General features: G+C 41.5%; 3 protein-coding genes across 5 annotated transcripts; 2 read left to right on the forward strand and 1 right to left on the reverse strand.

Moving 5' to 3' along the window:
• The first annotated feature begins 354 nt into the window (after positions 1-354).
• On the forward strand, positions 355-9582 carry LOC118390361 (U4/U6.U5 tri-snRNP-associated protein 1-like). The gene is made up of 20 exons (XM_035780839.1): positions 355-1160; positions 1315-1369; positions 1458-1513; positions 2386-2512; positions 2651-2753; positions 2876-2953; positions 3216-3315; positions 3429-3571; positions 3675-3881; positions 4069-4172; positions 4257-4390; positions 4503-4660; positions 4855-5022; positions 5347-5457; positions 7470-7557; positions 7655-7745; positions 7968-8103; positions 8229-8318; positions 8915-9036; positions 9275-9582. The coding sequence occupies exons 1-20, from the start codon at positions 899-901 to the stop codon at positions 9291-9293; spliced, it is 2352 nt and encodes a 783-aa protein (XP_035636732.1). The 5' UTR covers positions 355-898; the 3' UTR covers positions 9294-9582.
• A 469-nt stretch (positions 9583-10051) lies between these two features.
• Positions 10052-12610, forward strand: LOC118390364 (barrier-to-autointegration factor). Of its 2 annotated transcripts, none has more exons than XM_035780844.2 (3): positions 10052-10216; positions 10980-11137; positions 11481-12610. In XM_035780844.2, the coding sequence occupies exons 2-3, from the start codon at positions 11012-11014 to the stop codon at positions 11625-11627; spliced, it is 273 nt and encodes a 90-aa protein (XP_035636737.1). In that variant the 5' UTR covers positions 10052-10216; positions 10980-11011; the 3' UTR covers positions 11628-12610. The 2 variants fall into 2 exon arrangements, with proteins under 2 accessions (XP_035636737.1, XP_035636738.1); XM_035780845.2 differs by lacking the exon at positions 10052-10216 and adding an exon at positions 10383-10811.
• A 143-nt stretch (positions 12611-12753) lies between these two features.
• Positions 12754-16646, reverse strand: LOC118390363 (guanine nucleotide-binding protein G(I)/G(S)/G(O) subunit gamma-3-like). Of its 2 annotated transcripts, none has more exons than XM_035780841.2 (3): positions 16540-16646; positions 13969-14068; positions 12754-13843 (listed from the first exon to the last, which is right to left on the reverse strand). In XM_035780841.2, exons 1-3 carry the CDS (start codon positions 16626-16628, stop codon positions 13715-13717), a joined length of 318 nt encoding a protein of 105 aa, XP_035636734.1. In that variant the 5' UTR covers positions 16629-16646; the 3' UTR covers positions 12754-13714. The 2 variants fall into 2 exon arrangements, with proteins under 2 accessions (XP_035636734.1, XP_035636735.1); XM_035780842.2 differs by lacking the exon at positions 16540-16646 and adding an exon at positions 16350-16517.
• Between the last annotated feature and the right edge of the window lie 4369 nt (positions 16647-21015).

A 21015-nucleotide genomic window follows, 5' to 3' on the forward strand; every position in this document is an offset into this window, starting at 1 on the left:
CCCCTAGCCCAATTGTACTTTGTATATTATTTATATATACTTGTGTTCCCCCATGTACTTACTGTATTGAATTGTTGTTAATAAAAATTAAAAATACAGAGGCCCGAGTTCCTGACTTAGAATTCCAAGTTCGATGACCTTTCAAAACGTTTTTTCCCAGTCGGAGCTCGTTCTTTTTTCCGAGTTCCCAGTTTACTTGAACGCACTGAAAGCATTTGCTTTCAAGAAAACTGGTAAATCGATGTGAAATCATGACGTCAGTGCTCTTCAGGTCAGAAAGAGGCCCCGACTTGGAATTCCGAGTTCATAACGATTTTTCGCAGTAGGAGCTTGTTGTTTATTTTTCGATTTTTATTGTATTTTCTAATATCGATGCAGCATTCATAACAAATAGTAACTCGGAACTTGGAATATCCGACATCAGTGTGTTCAAAACAACTGGGAAAACTCGATTTGAACAGTAATCCAACTCGGAACTCGGCCTCTTTCCAGAGCTCCGACTTTCCGACCTGAATATCAATTACGTTATGCTTTGACCACGTATTTTTCCGTGTTCCCAGTTGTTTTGAATGCAGCATAAAACCAAGGATGTGACGTTTCATATGACACCAGAAATAAATCCCAAAAGGTCTTAACAACAAGTCGTTCATTCGTTTCCAGTGTGTTTTTTAGTTGTTATTCACTCATACGTAAAGACTAGCTTAAAACATTTGTTGGAGATTGCACCAAGATGGGGGTTGACTAGCAAGCATTTTGATTATAGTTAAACGTTTTCCCTCTAGCCAGCTAACGTTGTCGCTGGCACGTTAATTGCACGGACCGGTAAATTGGTGGTACTTCTTTTAAACTAGTTAACGTTAGATATCACTTTGTAGTTGTACAGCACATAACAAGGAAGATGGGGTCGTCGAAGAAACATAAGGAGAAAGGGCGTGATAAGGATGCAGAAGAGCGTCACCGCGAACACAAAAAACACCGTCACAAGGAGAGAGACAAGGAACGAAATGTCACCCGAGAGAGGGAGAAGAGGAAACGGTCCAGATCGAAGGAAAGGAGCGGACGGGGTTCCGAGAGAGAAGGTCGCAGTAAAGGCGAAAGGAGTGCTGGGGAGCCTCGCGTAAAGAAAGAAAAAGTGGAGGCCGGATATCAAGAGAGTCCAGGTAAATGCAGGCAAATATCCTGGCTTAAACAATTACATACATACATAATTAGAACCAGTCAGTGCGCAATACACTCATATAGTCTGCAGGTATGATATTGAAGATGCTATCTTTTCTCCTGTGTTTTTCACTTCAATTGTAAATTTCCTTTTAGGAATTGGACCACAGTCTGCAAGTGGAGATGCCTCACTTAGCATTGAAGAGACAAAGTAAGTGACAGACATTGAATGATGGTGCCCTGATGATGGTGTAAGTAAATTATGAATAACTTTCTAACCTGCCTGCCTTTCTTAACAGCAAGCTGAGGGCCAAGCTTGGTCTGAAGCCTCTGGAAATGACTGACACAACTAAAGGTGAGAAACTTGAGCCATATGGTGTCTCTGGTTAGAACTAGAACATGACTGCAAACACGTAAAAGATGCATCCTCAAATTAAGTGGACTCTTCTGATGCATCATGATGTATGGTGAATTGACACTTGCAGGGCGAGGGAAGAATTAATTCATTTCAAATGGACCGCCCTTGCCTGGAAATTTGTCACTCGTTAGTCCCACAGTTGTGTTTTCAGTCGTAATGGAACCGGTAGCTGGTGTTTTTTAAATTTTATATGAGCTATAGTTCATTATGATTGCATTTCATATCTTGGCTAGAAGATAACGCATCAGCAGACATTGAATGCTGGCCATCTGATATCAGGTAAATCAAAAATTACAGTGTAGAAGTGTGATGTCAGGGAAAGTTGTATGCACTAGTTAATGTTTCCAAAAGCTAACCAAACAAAAACATAACTTTTACAATGTATGTTAGTGCCGTCATCTGCATTAGTAGCACAATTTCTAACTTATTTACATTTGTTTTTACTTACACTTGCATGTTGACTTCTCCATATTGATGTTGGTGTTAAGTTTCGGATGTCTTTTCTTAGTGGATGTGCAATCATCGCAAATTGAATTATGGGGTGTTTCAGGCCCCGGAGTGAACAGAATTGTACACTCGCAAACTTGATAAAAAAAACGGGGGCTTAGGGGCTTATGTTGCCAACTTCCCTTGCTTGGATAATTGTTTGGAACGACGGCAAAGATGGCCGCGGGGATTCCACCCAAAGGCTTAAGGTGAGGGTAAGTGGAGTAGGCTGTGTCTTTTGTGTTTGAAATGCAGCCCATAGTCTATAGTAGGACGTCATGTGTGGCTGATTGTGACTGGCTCACCCATGTCTGCTGCCCCAGAGCTCGGTACGAAGGAGCAGCCAATGGTTGCGGAGACGATCAACCCTGTGTACATCAAACAGCAGACTGAGATGAGGGAGAAACTGGCGGCTATGAAGGAGAAGAGGCTCCTCAATAAGAAACTGGGGTAAGGTCTAACTGCAGGAAGGTTTTGTCTGCACATACTCCACCAACATACTCTACCAACTTGCACTACATTGATAAGTGATTTAATGTAACTTTTTATTTTCTCTTCCTTGTCCACTTTTTTTTTCTTCTACTTCAGGAAAGTGAAGACTTTAGCAGAGGGAGACTGGCTGGATGACACTGTAGCTTGGGTGGAGAGGAGCCGGAAGATGGCCAAAGAGAAAGAACTGGCAGAGAAGAGAGTGAGTAGGGAGGGAACCATGTGGGGAGCAGGAGGGCTGTGAGATGAAGGGAGATGCTTGTCTTAGTTATGATTTTGTACTCTTTGATTGGTTCCTTTTGATTTCCTTCCTTTCCCTATCAGGCCAAACTTCTGCAGGAGATGGATGAGGAGTTTGGTGTGAGCAATCTGGTGGATGAGGAGTTTGGCCAGACCAAGAAGGTAAAATCTGCTTTCTTGTGTTGAATATCTCAACTGCTCAACTTACGATTGTGAAGACACTGTCTTCTGGTTTGTGTATGAGTGCAGGCTAGATTTGAACAGCATTCAGTGAATCTGTCAGTTTCCCCCCTATGGAGTTTGAGACCTGTGACACCATGCTTGATGTAGGATGCTTGATGTCTTGATTCTGTGCAGACTGAGTTGTCGCCCTATCTGGCGCTAGAAAAAGCCTCTTACGTTATTCTGCTTATCTTTGTTATAGGCCGCTTACAGTTCTCGGGACCTAAAGGGTCTCACTGTGCAGCATAGGATGGAGTCATTTAATGAAGGGGAGACTGTCATCCTCACACTGCAAGACCAAGGTGAGAGGAGGTTGAAATGTTAACAGTAACACAGAAATATATCAATGAAGACCATGCCTACACCAGACCCTCATCAAACACCCACACACTTGGCCTTTGTGTGTCTCTTTCAGGTGTGCTTGAAGAGGAGGGCGATGTACTTGTAAACGTGGGTCTAGTGGACAAAGAAAAGGCTGAGAAGAATGTGGAGTTGAAGAAGAAAAAGCCTGATTACAAAGCTTACGAAGAGGACGAGAGTGTTGATGACATGGCTACGGTAAGAAAAGAGTTCGTCTTCATTTTGGAAATGCTGTCATGCTGCTCTCATGCTTAATTCAATCTCACTGACCAATGTCCGCCTCTGCACTTATTCTCTGCAGTTCAAGCCGCGCACTGTGCTGGGTAAGTATGATGAAGAGATTGATGGAGAGAAGAAGAAGAGTTTCCAGCTGAGCAAAGGGGGCTGTGCTGAGGGGGAACGGGAACGGGAGCTGCAGGCCATCCGGGAGACCCTGAGGAACCAGGCCCAGTCCCTGGAGATGCCTGCTCTCGCTATTGCCTCAGAGTACTACACACCACAGGAGATGGTGAGGGTTGTGGGGAGGTGTTGCTCTGGAGAGGGCCTGGGAAAGCTGTCTTTTGGATATGGTTTCATGTGTAAATGTGTCTACTTTTGAATGCTGTGTTTTTTTTATTTTTTAGATTTGTTCACACACAATATGAGCTCTCATTAATGTTTGTTCACACAGATTCTTACTACTTTTGTTGTTAAAGGTGGGCTTTAAGAAGACCAAACAGCGCGTCAGGAAGATCAGGAAGAAGGCGTTGCCTGACGAGCTCCAACTAGACGACACGCGCAACACCGACTTCGGCTCCAGGTTCTGCTCCTCTCCACTTCAAGTGGAATATGACAGATGAGCCACCTTAGTTTCAGTCTGACTCTTTCTCTGTCTCTCCTTCAGGGTTCGGGGTCGGGGTCGCAGGCAGTTGGATGAGGGCCAGGAGGTGTCAAAGGAGGGTGTCATCATACCGGGACTAGATGTACCCCAACAGTCAGATGACATCAGGATGGCAGACATGGACATCAGTGACGATGGTGAGGGAGACATCTGTTAGTGGTTTAGTGATGAGCGAAACTAATGTATGGTTCACTCATGCCTGGTTTTGTTTAATATTATGACAACACTTACACTTTACTCTTCCTTCAGAGGACTTCATCCCCACTGAGCCGGCTGTGCTGGAGGAGGACGAGGCAGAGCAAGATCTGCAGAAGCAGCTGGAGAAGCAGAGGAAGCTCAAACAGAAGCAGCTGGAGAAGCAGAGGAAGCTCAAACAGAAGCAGCTGCTCCAAGACTCTGGGGAAAAGGTGTGAGCATTTTGTTCAGAAATGTTCCTCTCTCTACTCTACTTAAAATATCACTGTGGCCAAAGATTCTGTCCTGTGCGTTGATCCCTAATTTGATGACTGAAAACTACAATATTGTGTAGATTACCATCAAAACGTTGCTATTAAATCACCAATAAGTGGTTAAACATTGCTCTCACTCTCTTGTGCTTCAGGTGGCAGAGCAGGTCACATTGCTTGCAAGAGTGGACGGCAGTGACGACGAAGACAACAAGAACAACCTGAACATTGTATTTAACGCCACCTCTGAGTTCTGCAGAACTCTGGGTGACATCCCCACCTATGGTCTGTCAGGAAACAGAGAGGACCAGGAGGATATCATGGTGGGTACATTCTAAGAGATGGGAAATAGCTAATTGGTAAAAAATATATATATATATCATTAGAATTGGCACATAATCACATCATAAACAAGGAAACTGTTACAATTGTATTCTAGTGTGCTCAGTAGAGAGACTTGACATATCCATGAGCTCTGTTGTGTGTTTGCACTTGAACACACTATGGTTTGAGTCTGTATCAACTTTACACCTGCATTACTTGCTGTTTGGGGTTTTAGGCTCGGTTTCTGTACAGCACTTTGAGATATCAGCTGATGTACGAGGGGCTATATAAATAAATTTGATTTGATATCCTTCTGTTTCTAGGATTTCGAACAGGAGGCGGCGAGAGATGGGGCCGGGGGTTCAGACTCGGATGAGGATGAGAATGTTGGCTGGAGCATCGTCAACGTGGATGAGGAACAGAAGCAGCCTGATGTGAGTGTCATCCTCCTGCCTTGTTGTCTCTTCCATTTTTCCATGCATTTACCAGTAGTGCTGGTTGGAGTCCCCTGGTGGGTCATTTACAGAATAACGTACTATGATTAGGGCTGTGGTGATCATTTAATTTTGTCAGCTGGTGATTGTCATGCAAATAACTTCCGGTGTCACTGTAATTGACTATTAGCATAAGCATGTTTAACATCCACTGATGCTGACTTTTGGAACATCTACATTTTAGTCTAATAAATCCATGTAGTATAGCCTACAACATCACAATAAATGCATTATTTATTTTAGACCGGTCTAGAGAAACATGATGAAAATGTGGTCTATTTCAGAAGAACAGAATGGCATACTCTGAATTGTCCTCATGTTAGGCCCTGATCTGGCTATACCAAATGGCTGTGGGCTACACTAGTTCATTTAGCAGACAAGATTTGCTTAGAATTCCGTGGTATTCTTTTATAGTATGAAGAATACAATTAAACAAAGCTGAATAAAATAGTGTATTTTCTCCAAACGAGTTGAGGGAGTGAGCACATGTGGCTATTCTGTGTTGAGCAGTTAACAAAGAACCAGGTACTCCTATATGGTTAATTTAGAGTTATTTATGCAACTTTATATTGTGATACAAATGTTAGGCTGTATGTTTTTATACATTCTAAGCCTGCATGATGCGACTAATGATTTGGAAAAAGTCGCATGAAAGACATGAGCTCTGCTCTGTTTCATCTGCAGGCTGCACATACCATCAGTCTAATTCCCAATTTGGCTAGAACTTGATAATATTCTCACCCATCAGACTACTCTTAATTTAATGTGGTCGTTACATATAGCCTACTAATAATATGTGTGGAATATGTGTGGAATTATTTTAGATTTTGGAATCCCCCCCATATTCATCATTGTTGGGTCAGTGCTACTTAAGTTTGGTTTTGGACAATAATTTCCTCCTCCAGTTTAGATGGACGTCATATTCTATTTGTCTTATATTATTAGCCAAAATTAGGACTATCCAATCTACTCATCACATTACGAAGTCTATCTTACATAAGTTCACAAATGCGATGATGCATTTGGTGAAATGTATCTTCCCCAAACGTAACTATATTTTATATATATATATATATATATATATACAGCGTATGCTGGGGATCATTCACAAGTGATCATATTGTCACTCATCAGACTATTCTCAATTTAATCTAGTCTTCACATATACTAAATAATAAGTGTGAAATTATACTGAACAAAAATATACACGCAACATGAGGCAATTTCAAAGATTTTACTGAGTTACAGTTCATATAAGAAAATCTATCAAATTTAAATATATTCATTATGCCCTAATCTATAGATTTTACATGACTGGGTAGGAGTGCAGCCATGGCAGCCAGGCCCAGCCAATCACAATGAGTTTCCCCCCCACATAAGGGCTTTATTACAGATTAAATACTCCTCTGTTGTGAAATAAATATAGGTGGCCTAGTTTATCGAAAGATGGTGGGATTTTCTTTTTAAGAAGCAATCAACTCTGTTTTCTCACACCGTTGCGTAGCCTATAGAAATGTTGAGCAAAACATGAGCTCATGGGCTCTCATGAAGTGTTTGATTAGATTTTAGATGGCATTTACATTGTCAAAGAGTGATTAGAGAGACAGTATGATGCCTGAGTACCCGGCAGTTAGGACCTGATTTAGGGACAATAGAGCGCTGAGTACCAGGCCATTAGCGACTAGCCGTTAGCAAGTTTGGTAGGCTACTAATGACCATCAGTGGTATAGTATGCAGTTTTGGAAAAGCCTAGTTACCTTAAATGGTCACGTGGTATTTGACTGAGGCCTTGACTCGTGACCACTGGTGTGGTGGTAATATGGTCGCCGTAACAGCCCTAACTATGATAACCCATAAAAATACACAAGGATTTCCCATCTGAACTACTGAGGTGAAAATGTTTGTCATCTGTATGTGCTCACCTTTACTCACCTTTTGCTTCCATCTCACAGTTCTCCACAGCATCAACCACCATCCTGGATGAAGAACCCATTGTCAGCTCTGGGCTGGCTGCCGCCTTGGCGCTGTGCAAGAATAAGGGTAAGAGGACTGTCATGTAATGTTTCTGGTCTATTCCTCTCGTCTCTCTCCTTTACAATTTTCATTATTTCTTTCATACTCTCCTTCTCTCCCTTAGGTCTCTTGGACACTCAAATGCAGAAGATATCCCGTGTCCGTGCTCCTACCGGTGCCCTGCCCAATGATAACTACAGCATTGAGGACAAGATGTGAGTTTCCTGTGCTTTGTGTGCTTATGCTTCCCAAATAATTTCTGCTTGCTCAAAGACATTGAAAAAGTTACATCATAAATAAAGTGGCATGTTTTGTGTGTTCCATGTTTTTAGCGCAGTGCCTCGTTAAGTTGCGGATGTAAAATGGAGTCCTAACTGTAATGTATGAAAACCCGTTAGCCCCTCCAACTCTCTGGTCTTGTTTCTCCAATTCTCTAGGACTATAGATGACAAGTACAGTCGGAGGGAGGAATATAGAGGCTTCACCCAGGACTTCAAGGAGAAGGACGCCTACAAGCCTGACGTCAAGATTGAGTATGTGGATGAATCTGGACGGAAGCTCACTCCCAAAGAGGTAGATTATTTCATCTTCCCTTAACATCATTGACATACAGAATGTTGCATTTGTCAACTGCTGTTTTGATGTAGGTAACGGGTGTTCGTCGAGAATATTGCACCCTAATCCTATTCCTTTTCTAGGCTTTCCGGCAGCTCTCACATCGGTTCCATGGGAAGGGGTCTGGCAAGATGAAGACTGAGAGGAGGATGAAAAAGCTGGAAGAGGAAGCGGTATGTCTGACCTTGCTCACTCAGACTATTTTAGGTCACTTTTGAAGTGGCAAGCCCTACTTGGTAGGACTGAAATCAGTATTTTTGTCTCTCATTTAAGTTAAAATGTTGGTTTATCTGATACTTTTCATCCAAACTCGCATATGGCTTTCAATTGAATAACACTTATTTTCCAGGCCTTACAAGACCATTCAGGTTGCAGGGCTTGCCCAGTTTAGTCTAGACCTGAGACGATAACCAAATATTATCGATACCGATCACTTATCGCAGGCATTTTGCTTATATTTCATTACAATATGTAGCCTATACTAGAGAAATGTGATGTTTTGGAATGAAATCAGTTTGGTAATGTGGGGGATTGTTAATTGGACAATTGATGGCTGCAACCATCAAACTAGTAGTTTAAATTATCATAAATAAATCTGTGGTGCAGATTAATGTTCTAAAATTATTGTTCTATTTATCCCTAACGCATCAATTCAGGCAATTTATCGCACAATGGATTTTTATTCATATGGCCCAGCTCTACTTTAGTCTAGTCAGTGGTTTGACTGAGGATGTATTTAAATTGATCCCCCACCTGTCTCTCTTATCAGCTGCTGAAGAAGATGAGCAGTAGTGATACCCCTCTAGGAACGGTCGCTTTGCTTCAGGAGAAACAGAAGTCACAAAAAACACCTTACATTGTTCTGAGTGGGAGTGGGAAGAGCATGAATGCGTGAGTATTTTACAAACCTCTTTCTTTGTCCTCTCTTTCACCCTGCCTTAGATGTATGTATTTCTAGTCTAATTATAGTGACGCTGTTTGAGAATGACAGAGCAGCTCAGAATATTTCATTTCAGTATTTCATTTAAAGGAGAATGTGACCTGCATAGATTATGTACCTAATTATTACTCACACTGCAGTCTGTTTCCCTCTCAATATGTTTGGCCTGTATTCCTCCTCTTTCCTCAGAAACAACATCACCAAATAGATGTGGTTGAGAAGAGGAAGACCAGTGAGGATGCAGGCTGTGCACCGTTAGACACAAACACAGACTGAGATGTTTTACATTTTATTTTCCTTGTTGAATAAAATCAAGTAGCTGCATATTGCTGTTGTGTGTAAAGTAGAGTTTTTGCTTTTGATCCTGGATTTATGTAAACAAGGATTGTTATTTACATACAGTAAAGATTTGACATGAATTCTTGTTCCTTTTTTTATTTCCCAAATGTATTTGTTTTCAGGGACAAATTAAACCATTGAAATTGCAAGGTGCTGAAGTTGGGGTAGCATTGTGTGTAGGTTATTTCATGTGAGTCGGGTAAGGTTTAATATGTATCCTCTGTCTCTCCCACTTTAACACACTTGTACAGCACACAACACATGCACGGAATAAATTATTTCAAAGATTTTGGTAGAAATAACAAAGCATTGATTCATTATTGACAGATGCCATTAACCAAAATCTGTATGTAAATCACACAGACGTACACACACATTCCCAAATGGGCCCCTTGCTTAGACCCTACACTGTAGTCTATGCACTTGTGGAGATCAAAGAGAATTTGACAACACCAATCAAATATAGAGAAGATATCAACAATATGTGTATCTTTTGAAAGCTAAATATTTAACATTGAAATGCTCTTGAGATAAATTTGGAAGATGATTATTAGAAGTAGGCCTAAATTACACGTGGGAAAGTGGCAAATCCACATTTACGAACCAGAGTTTTTTTATTCAAACCTGAGTTGCAAAATGAAATAACGGAAGCGGAAATAACATAACGGCGGGATAAGGAAGTGTTATCGGAATTTATGAAAACCATTTATCACATACACAACCGGTGCGGTAACTACCGTCTACTCTTCGTGGTTGGAAAAGGTCACGAAACCGCGTACGACAAGAAACAAGGTAGCTTATACACCACTACGCGACTCGAATAGTTGTAATATTCTAAACTTCTACGCTTGCTTTAAATCTGATTGGTGGCACGGGAGACGAGCTATAATATATCCATAGAAGCAGACCGCACACGTTAGATCCGTCAGCTCGTGCTAGTTAGCTAGCACACAATCACCATTAACAAACATTGAATAGTCGTGCGAGTTTCAGTTAAATTGTCTGATCCAAACACGTTTCTACGTAGCTAGAAGCTAGTTATTTCTGACGTACCAAGCTTTTTTATCACTAGAAGCTAGCTGGTTACACTTTTTCTTGCTAAATGGCTAACTAGCTAGCTCAAGTGAAGCTGTTGGTCGCGGAGTTTGAGAGCTCCAAAAATAGTGCTCCTACTGTGGCTATGTATATTAGCAAACTCACAATATAGCTTTGCGTGGATTACACTTTGGTCCTGGTCAAGTTAGCATACAAGGAGTATTTGTTTCCCACAAAGAACATGGAAAGGTTTTGGTTTCAGTTTGGAACTTGTAAGACACTGAGGTCATGCTAGGGCACTCCCAATATGTTTTATGCAAATTGTGGCACTGCTGTTTGTCATGTTCACCCGGTATGTCCTGTTTAATATACGTTAGTTAGAAAAACCTAGCAACACCATATATTGGTGTAGATCAAGTGTGTGCCTCAACTGTTTAAAACCAAAAGTAGTAGATAAAAGGTGCAATAACCTCCAATTGTAGTGAATTACTTCATTTTCTATTCTGTTCTTTGTGTGAAGGTACTCTAGGTGATCACTGACCGAAAGCAGCCATGTCGTCAACATCCCAGAAACACAAAGAGTTTGTGGCAGAACCCATGGGGGAGAAGTTAGTCAATGCACTTGCTGGCATTGGAGAGGTGCTTGGCAAGAGACTGGAGGAGAAGGGCTTCGATAAGGTGATGTAGCGTTTACTTAACTTTGGAACTTTAATCAATCGATTGAATATATTTCTAAAGCCCATTTTTACATCAGCAGATGTCACAAAGTGCTTATACAGAAACCCAGCCTAAAACCCAAAGTGCAAACAATGCAGATAGGCATGGTGACTAGGGTTAAACTCTCTAATAAGAAAGGAACCTAGAGGAACCAGGCTCTGAGGGGTGGCCAGTCCTCTTCTGGCTGTGCCGATGGACATAAGAGATAATGGAACGTTGTTTTGTATATTAATTTTACCTAGTGGTTAGTGTGTCCGTGTTCTCTTTTCTTTCCCCCTCAATTCTCACTTGTGTACTCCCATAGGCTTATGTGGTCCTGGGTCAGTTCCTAGTGCTGAAGAAGGATGAGGAGCTATTCCGGGACTGGCTGAAAGATACATGCGGGGCCAATGTCAAACAGCAGGGCGATTGCTACGGCTGCCTGCGTGAGTGGTGCGATTCTTTCCTGTAGAGAAGCTATTTTATCCAGTTTCAGTTTTTCCAATTTCTAAATCCCAAACATCCATTTACCTCTACTATGGTCTCACATCAACTTACACCTCATATGGACTCTCACTGCACATGAGGAAGTTAAGCAAAGTCGGACGTCGTAAGACCCAGTTATTTTTTAACTATAGTCTTATAGACTTAAGAATGCTTTTAAAATCAGTAAGACATACTTTGCTGCAGTCACCCATGGGGTTGTTACACCCAACTGTGTAGCTCTGTAATGCTGATCTTTTCTATGATTCAAATCTTTGGCTGCACAGAAACGTTAGGAATGAGCTCATTTTGGTTTTCCTGCAATGTGTTATTTCAATTTATTCTCTGTCAAAGGAAAACTTTTATCAACACGGTCCCTTCACAAAAGTTATAACTAATGTTTGTACCCATCTCAAACTGACTGTTTGCCTGTGCATTTATTTAAATTAACTTAATAGGATTTTAAACCATTTTATATACCAGATAGCTTTAACATCTGTAGTTAAAATGTCAAGTTGTTACTGTTCATTTTTACAAAACAGAGTTCACAGGAAACACTAAGGTGTAATTGCTCCATGTTATCTTGTGTTTGTTTTTGTCAAAGTTGAAGAGATGCCTCAATGTTGTAATACAATTTTTTTTAAATCCACGATCTACTTAAGTTAGCTACCACAAATCACCTAATTTTCACACACAAAATGAAAACCTAAAGTAAACCCACGAAAAATAGCACTGTTGTTCCAGGAAGTAATTTCTAGGCATGCGCGTGTTGCTTGCTAACGTTTAATTGCTGAATGATTGGTTTTTCTGAAATACTGGTTCATGTTTTTGTGTTTTGACTGTGAAAGCATATTAGTTTTTATATTTTTCTTTTGAAATGAACAAAACCAACTGCAAGATCTGGACAATTCTGGGTTTGTTTTGTTTTTGCCATTTTTGGGGGGGGAAATAAAATCACAAATGAAATGCAAACTTGTTTTTGGTGACGGTGTTTATTTTAATCTTTGATTACCGACGTCTCCTTTTATTCAGAGCTCTTTATTTTTAAGAAATATACACAGTGAAGGTCTACATTGTAACATTGATCTTAAGAGTGATAATATTCCTAAGCATCCTTAAAGACTGGTCTTGAAATGTACCTCTTAGTTAATGCTATTGTCATAAAGGCATAACTTATTTATTATTAGGCTCCCACTTGACAAATTTAAACCGCTTTTATCATTTATCTAGGCTGTATCACAACTGGCTGTGATTGGGAGTCCCATAGGGCGGCACACAATTCGCCCAGCGTCGTCTGGGTTTGGCCGTTGTAGGCCGCCATTGAAAATAATAATTTGTTCTTAACTGACTTGCCTAGTTTAAATAAATTAACATCATTGATCATTTATTGGGAACCTCTCTTTTTAGATCACTGATCCTGTGTTAAGGCAGCTTACCACTTGTACACACCAGTGGAATTATTTGGGTCAGTGTGTATTGCCTTGTCCTCTTAATACCCTCTTACTGGGCGGCAGGTAGCCTAGCCTTTCAGTTGCTAGATCAAATCCCCAAGGTAAAAATCCGTCGTTCTGCCCCTGAACAAGGCAGTTAACCCACTGTTCCTAGGCCGTCATTGTAAATAAGAATTTGTTCTTAACTGACTTGCCTAGTTAAATGAAGATTCCATTACGGATCCAGTGGCACCTACATTTCTGCAACAAAGATTAAAAAAGTGACATCCAGGACTGTCTGTCGCACACAAATGATTTAACAAAGGCTGATTAGGGCAGGCAATGGATATTTACCATGAAGTGTGTATTAAAAGTTACAAATAATTCCAATTTGTGTTGTCACCCCTCCATCATCCATCTTGCCTATTGAGTTGATTTGAGAAATTAGCTATTTCATGTTGCATAATGTATTTACAGTATATCCACTTGCATGTTTTTTTTCTTCAGGTTCAAGATTGTCAGCTTTCTTGGTGTGTTTTAGATGTGTATTTGTTTTGAAAGGCTATCATGACTCCTTATGTTAATGGTTACGTATTGTTTGCATTTTTGTCTGGACATTGTATTTCACAACATCCTGTGGCTTGTCTCAAAGGAGTGCACAGAAGAGCTTCTTCTCCCTGAATGGGTTCTCTGAGGTGGGCACAGGGGTGATGAGGGGGTCCTCAATCGCGTGGTTATCACAGTATGCCATCAGGTCTGCAGCCGCCTTTGATACCTGAGGGTGGCAAGTAGTGGTAATTAAGACTGGAAATGAAGGTGTGGGCATACACCAAAGGCATTAAGGCACACGCAATGTGCCCCCTCAGTTTCAATGGGCATGATGCCTCCTCCGAGGCTTACCTTGATCCTGCAAAAACTGGCTTCAATCTTCAATTGCTCCACCAGCTTCCTGGCTTGGCCGACACTCATGGTGCTGTTCACTGGGGTGTCTCCTTTCATCCTGTCAAGAGAGCCAAGAATAAATATGGCACATGATTGACACAAACACATTCAATTATTTGTTTCAGAAAAAAGACCACTGATGGCTGGAAAGGCAGATGTATATCATGGTGCATCACATTAAAACATTGCACTGCATTCATTCTAGGTAGCTTACATTTCTATGGATTCTTATCAGTGAAAATATATGAATCACTGACTGCATCCAATTCCACTCCCTCCTAAATTTGACACTTTTTTAGCTCATTTACTTCAATCTTCCTCTGCTCTCCTTCCATCTCCAGGGACCAATGGTGTAATTTACTACTTCCTTGCCACTCAGGACTCCCTAGTGGCGCAGCTGTCTAAGGCTGGTGGACTGCAGGAATGTCTACCATACTTGTTGCCAGAGAATTAAATGTTAATTTATCTACCATAAGCCGCCTCCAACGTCATTTTAGAGAATTTGGCAGTACGTCCAACCGGCTTCACAACCGCAGACCACATGTAACCACGCCAACCCAGGACCTCCAAATCCGGCCTCTTCACTTGCGGGATCGTCTGAGACCAGCTACCCGGATAGCTGATGAAACTGAGGAGTATTTCTGTCTGTAATAAAGCCCTTTTTTGTGGAAAAACTCATTCTGATTGGCTAGGCCTGGCTATCAATTGGATGGGCCTATGCCTTCCCAGGCCAACCCATGTCTGCGCCCCTGCCCCGTCATGTGAAATCCATAGATTAGGGCTTAATTAATTTATTTAAATTGACTGATTTCCTTATATGAACTGTAACATCAAGGACCTTTATACTAGGCGGTGTCAGAGGAAGGCCCAAAAAATTGCAAAGACTCCAGTCACCCAAGTCACAGGCTGTTCTCTCTGCTACCGCATGACCAGCGGTACCAGAGTGCCAAGTCTAGGTCCAAAAGGCTCCTTAACAGCTTCTACCCCCAAGCCATAAGACTGCTGAACAGTTAATCAAATGGCCACCCAGACTATTTACATTGACCCCCCCCGCCCCCGTTTGTTTTTAAACTGCTGCTACTTGCTGTTTATTATCTATGCATAATCACGTTACCCCTACCTACATGTACAAATTATCTCAACTAACTTGTACCCCCTGTATATAGCCTCGTTATTGTTATTTTATTGTGTTAATTTTTACTTTATTTTATTTAGTAAATATTTTCGTAACTCTATTTCTTGAACTGCATTGTTGTTTAAGGGCTTGTAATTAAGCATTTCACGGAAATACTGTTGTATTCGGCACGTGACAAATGCAATTTTATTTGATTTGAACTCAGTAAAATCGTTTAAATTGTTTCATGCATCTTCACAAGCTGTAGGACAATTCATAATGTGTACATGGATGATTGGTTTAATTGTCAGTGTACAATTTATTTGCTATACATATAGTCATCTTAAGTCGGATAAAGATGCAATCTCAAATTTTTGTAAAATTTCAGCCAGTAGTTTTGAAGGTGGTGGTCACGAGCCAAACGTGGTCTCCGTTTTTCGTGTACTACGTCATCCAATTGTGTACTATGTCATCCATTTCGTATGATATGTTACGAATTTTGCCATTTGTATGATATCATACGAATTAAACATTTAGTGGGATATGTTACGAATCCAATTAGTTATATATATGTTATGAATTTGGATCCCGGAGGGCATCTTTAATATGTGTATATGTACTGGCTGAAAGATAAGTGCTTTTTATAGAATATGTGGACCACCAAGAGTACAATACACGTATGTTCAGAGACCATGTATGATTTTCTCTACCATTACCACTCTAGCTGTAATCTATGAATAATGTAAAATAGGTTATATTCTATTTATTTTATCATGGGTTTGTCTGTCATTATGTGTTCAAGCAGACAGCACTATGATCCCAATGGCAGGACAATCTCTAGAGCTTATAGAAAGTATAGAAACAGCCCCTTATTCTTGTTGAAGGGACACTACACCACTGCCTGGTTAATACACATCAAGTTGAAGTGACAGTACACCACTGCCTGGTTAATACACATCAAGTTGAAGTGACAGTACACCACTGCCTGGTTAATACACATCAAGTTGAAGTGACAGTACACCACTGCCTGGTTAATACACATCAAGTTGAAGTGACAGTACACAGAGAAAGTTCAACAGGAAACAAATAATGAATGGACAAGAAGTGTGAAGAGAAATCGCTAACTGGAGAAAGAGAGAGGCAAAAACACCAGTCCATTCTGGGCCTCTCCCCCGCTCCTCTGATATTCCTTCCCTTCATCACCTCTTGTCATCCTCTCCCTTACCCTTGTTGTATTCCTCTTCTGGTGCTCTCCCTCCACTTCTCTCTCCCTCCCTCTCTCTCTCCCTCTATCTGCCCGTATTAGGGATTTTAGTGTAACTGAACCCCACCCCTCATGTATGCTACACCGTTCTGGTAAACAGTCCTGTGCCCTGAAATTCTGTTATAATGAACATCAGACTCCTAGTACATACATAAGAACCCCCTCTGCAGTGAGTGGAACCTTCCGGGCAAAGGGAGGAGGGCTCCATTGGAATCGATTTTCTTCTGCGAGCTGGATCATACCATCTCTACATGAAAAGAAAGGGGAATGAGGTGGATAGGAGTCTCACAGATGAAATAATTGACATAACAAAATATGAACATGATGTTGTGTCCAGGCCAAATACAATATTCACAATCATTGATGTGCACTGTTAGAATGTATATTATTTATTAGTAGCTCTCTACCTCTCTCTTCTGTTGCCATGGGAACTGCTGCAGTCTCTGGGCTCTTTGACTTTTACCTTCTCTCATCATACTTCCCTCAATGGTCTCTCCCACCTTGGCAAGAGATATTTGTAGTCCCCCCTACCAACGCTGCCCATCACTTGCCCCTTCTTTTCTCCACCCTTCCTCCCTTTCCAATCACGCCTCTTATGTTACAGTCTCTATCTCAATCTATTAAATTGGAGAGAATAGAAGATGTGAACAAAGACAATGGCATGGATAATATTTCTTAGAATGTTGAATTCAGTTGAATGATTTTTTATAAGAATTTCTATGAGCTGTTAGGCATAGGCTATGGTTTTGACCACGTTATTTTTTATTTTACCTTTATTTAACTAGGCAAGTCTGTCAGAACGACAGAACGACGACCTTGTCAGCTCGGGGGTTTGAACTTGCAACATTCCGGTTCCTAGTCCAACGCCCTAACCACTAGGCTACGCTGCCGCCGCCGACCTCATGGATTATCTTTCCTAAACTAATATATTTTATCTTTCTAATTTGAAATGTCTCCATCCATTCTCATACATGACCATTTTCATGGGTTACATACTGATGGTGTGAAATGATATCAACTTCAACCTCTGTGCACCCTTTGCACACGAACGAGTCGGTTTGCTCTTGAAGTTTGTCCTCTCGTCCTTATCTTATTTGCAGTTTGGCTGTAGTTTTTGCATTTTTAGAAAGTAGCTAGCTAGCTACAATAAATATAAGTGTGTATCATAAATATTATACGATGTTTAACTTTGAATAATGACAATTATGTGTATGTACATTATTAATCTATAGTGCTTCAGGTACTCTAGACGAAGAGGTGACTATAAGGATGTTGCACATTTCGATGCATTCTTGCCAATCCCTTGCACTTGCCTTGCGCGAGTTAGCCATTTTTTTCCCCATGTAGCTGGCTACAACGTTAGCATGCTACCTTTATATGTGTATTGCTATAAAGGTTTTAATATGTCAACTGAATCCTAGATCATATAAAATAAATGACATATATGGGTAGCTACCACTGTCATTCATGATCATTTTGAAACGTTGTTATCTTTACGAAAATGTTGAAGCTAGCTAGCCAGCAGCAGATTAGTCTTCTATTATAGGGGCTCTGGTTAGCAGCAGCATAGTTTCACTATACATTGCATTCGGGAAAGTATTCAGACCCCTTGACTTTTTCCACATTTTGTTATCATACAGCCTTATTCTAAAATTGATTAAATGTTTTTTTCCCCTCATCAATCTACATACATTACCCCATAATGACAAAGTGAAAACAGGTTTTTAGACATTTTTGCAAATGTACTGAAAATAAAAATGGATATTCTACATTTACATAAGAATTCAGACCCTTTACTGAGTACTTTGTTGAAACACCTTTGGCAATGATTACAGCATCAAGTCTTATTGGTTATGAAGCTACAAGCTTGGCACACCTGTATTTGGAGAGTTTCTCTCATTCTTCTCTGCAGATCCTCTCAAGCTCTGTCAGGTTTGATGGGGAGTGTCGCTGCATAGCTATTTTCAGATCTCTCCAGAGATATTCGATCCGGTTCAAGTCCGGGCTCTGGCTGTGCCACTCAAGGACATTCAGAAACTTGCCCTGAAGCTACTCCTGTGTTGTCTTGGCTGGGTGCTTAGGGTCGTTTTCCTGTTGGAAGGTGAACCTTCACCCCAGTCTGAGGTCCTGTGTGCTCTGGAACAGGTTTTCATTAAGAATCTCTCTTTGCACCGGTCATCTTTCACTCGAGCCTGACTAATCTCCCAGTCCCTGCCACGGAAAAACATCCCCACATTATGATGCTGCCACCACCATGCTTCACCTTACATTTACATTTACATTTAAGTCATTTAGCAGACGCTCTTATCCAGAGCGACTTACAAATTGGTGCATTCACCTTATGACATCCAGTGGAACAGCCACTTTACAATAGTGCATCTAAATCTTTTAAGGGGGGTGAGAAGGATTACTTTATCCTATCCTAGGTATTCCTTAAAGAGGTGGGGTTTCAGGTGTCTCCGGAAGGTGGTGATTGACTGTCCTGGCGTCGTGAGGGAGTGTGTTCCACCATTGGGGAGCCAGAGCAGCGAACAGTTTTGACTGGGCTGAGCGGGAACTGTACTTCCTCAGTGGTAGGGAGGCGAGCAGGCCAGAGGTGGATGAACGCAGTGCCCTTGTTTGGGTGTAGGGCCTGATCAGAGCCTGGAGGTACTGAGGTGCCGTTCCCCTCACAGCTCCATAGGCAAGCACCATGGTCTTGTAGCGGATGCGAGCTTCAACTGGAAGCCAGTGGAGAGAGCGGAGGAGCGGGGTGACGTGAGAGAACTTGGGAAGGAGAACCTTAGGTGAGAGAACCTTAGAGATGGTGCCAGGATTCCTCCAGAAGTGATAATTGGGATTCAGGCCAAAGAGTTCAATCTTAGTTTCATCAGACCAGATAATCTTGTTTATCATTATCTGAGAGTCCTTTAGGTGCCTTTTGGCAAACTCATAGCAGGCTGTCATTTGCCTTTTACTGAGGAGTAGCTTCCGTCTGGCCACTCTACCATAAAGACTTGATTGGTGAAGCACTGCAGAGGTGATTGTTCCTCTAGAAGGTTCTCCCATCTCTACAGAGGAATTCTGGAGCTCTGTCAGAGTGACCATCGGGTTCTTGGTCACCTCCCCGACCAAGGCCATTCTGCCCTGATTACTCAGTTTGGCCGGGTGGCCAGCTCTAGGAAGAGTCCACTGCTTTCTTGGGGACCTTCTATGCCGCATAATGTTTTTTGTACTCTTCCCCAGGTCTGTACCTCGACACAATCCTGTCTCTGAGGTCTACGGACAATTCCTTCGACCTCATGGCTTGGTTTTTGCTCTGACATGCACTGTCAACTGTGGGACCTTATAAGGACAGGTGTGTGCCTTTCCAAATCATGTCCAATTAATTGAATTTACCACATATGGAATCCAATGAAGTTGTAGAATTGTTTTGAGGATGGTAAAAAAAATGCACCTGACCTCAATTATGAGTCTCATTGCAAGGATCTGAATACTTTTGTAAATAAGGCATTTCTGTTTTGTTTTTTTAAATAAATGTTAAACATTTCTAAAACAATTTTTTTCTTGGTCATTATGGGGTATGCGTGTAGATTAGGGCTCCCGAGTCACTACAGTCCCTGGTTCGAATCCAGGCTGAATCACATCCGGCCGTGATTGGGAGTACCATAGGGCGGCACACAATTGGCCCGGTGTCGTCCAGGTTTGGCCGGAGTAGGCCGTCATTGTAAGTAAGAATTTGTTCTCAACTGACTTGCCTAGTTAAATAAAGGTTAAATGAAATTCTTTATTTAAAAAAAAAGATTGATGAGGGAAAAAAAGCTTCATGAAATGGGTTTCCATGGCCGAGCAGCCGCACACAAGCGTAAGATCACCATGCGCAATTCCAAGCGTTGGCTAGAGTGGTGTAAAGCTTGCCGCCATTGGACTCTGGATGCAGTGGAAACACGCTTCACCATCTGCCAGTCTGACGGACTAATCTTGGTTTGGCAGATGCCAGGAGAACGCTACCTGCCCCAATGTATAGTGCCAATTGTAAAGTTTGGTAGAGGAGGAAGAATGGTCTTGGGCTGTTTTTCATGGTTCGGGCTTGGGCCCTTAGTTCTAGTGAAGGGAAATATTAACGCTACAGCATACAATGACATTCTAAGACGATTCTGTGTTTCCAACTTTATGGCAACAGTTTGGGGAAGGCCCTTTTTCAGCATGACAATGCCCCCGTGCACAAAGCAAGGTCCATATAAAAATGGTTTGTTGAGATTGGTGTGGAAGAACTTGACTGGCCTGTACAGAGCCTTGACCTCAACCCCATCGAACACATTTGGGATGAATTGTAACGCCAACTGTGAGCCAGGCCTAATTGCCCAACATCAGTGCCCGACTTCACAAATGCTTATGTGGCTGAATGGAAGCATGTCCCCACAGCAATGTTCCAACATATAGTGGAAAGCCTTCCCATAATAGTGGAGGCTGTTGTAGCAGCAACTCTATATTATTGCCCATGGTTTTGGAATGAGATTTTCGACGAGCAGGTGTCCACATACTGTTGGTCATGTAGTGTAGCTAGCTATGAGGCTATACTTAATGTTTTGTCATAGAATGAGTCCCTAGTCCATTATCTTTTACAGTTTCATATCTGTCTTATGTG

The sequence above is a fragment of the Oncorhynchus keta genome, chromosome 11 (assembly GCF_023373465.1).
Source record: "Oncorhynchus keta strain PuntledgeMale-10-30-2019 chromosome 11, Oket_V2, whole genome shotgun sequence".
NCBI classification, from domain to species: Eukaryota; Metazoa; Chordata; class Actinopteri; order Salmoniformes; family Salmonidae; genus Oncorhynchus; species Oncorhynchus keta.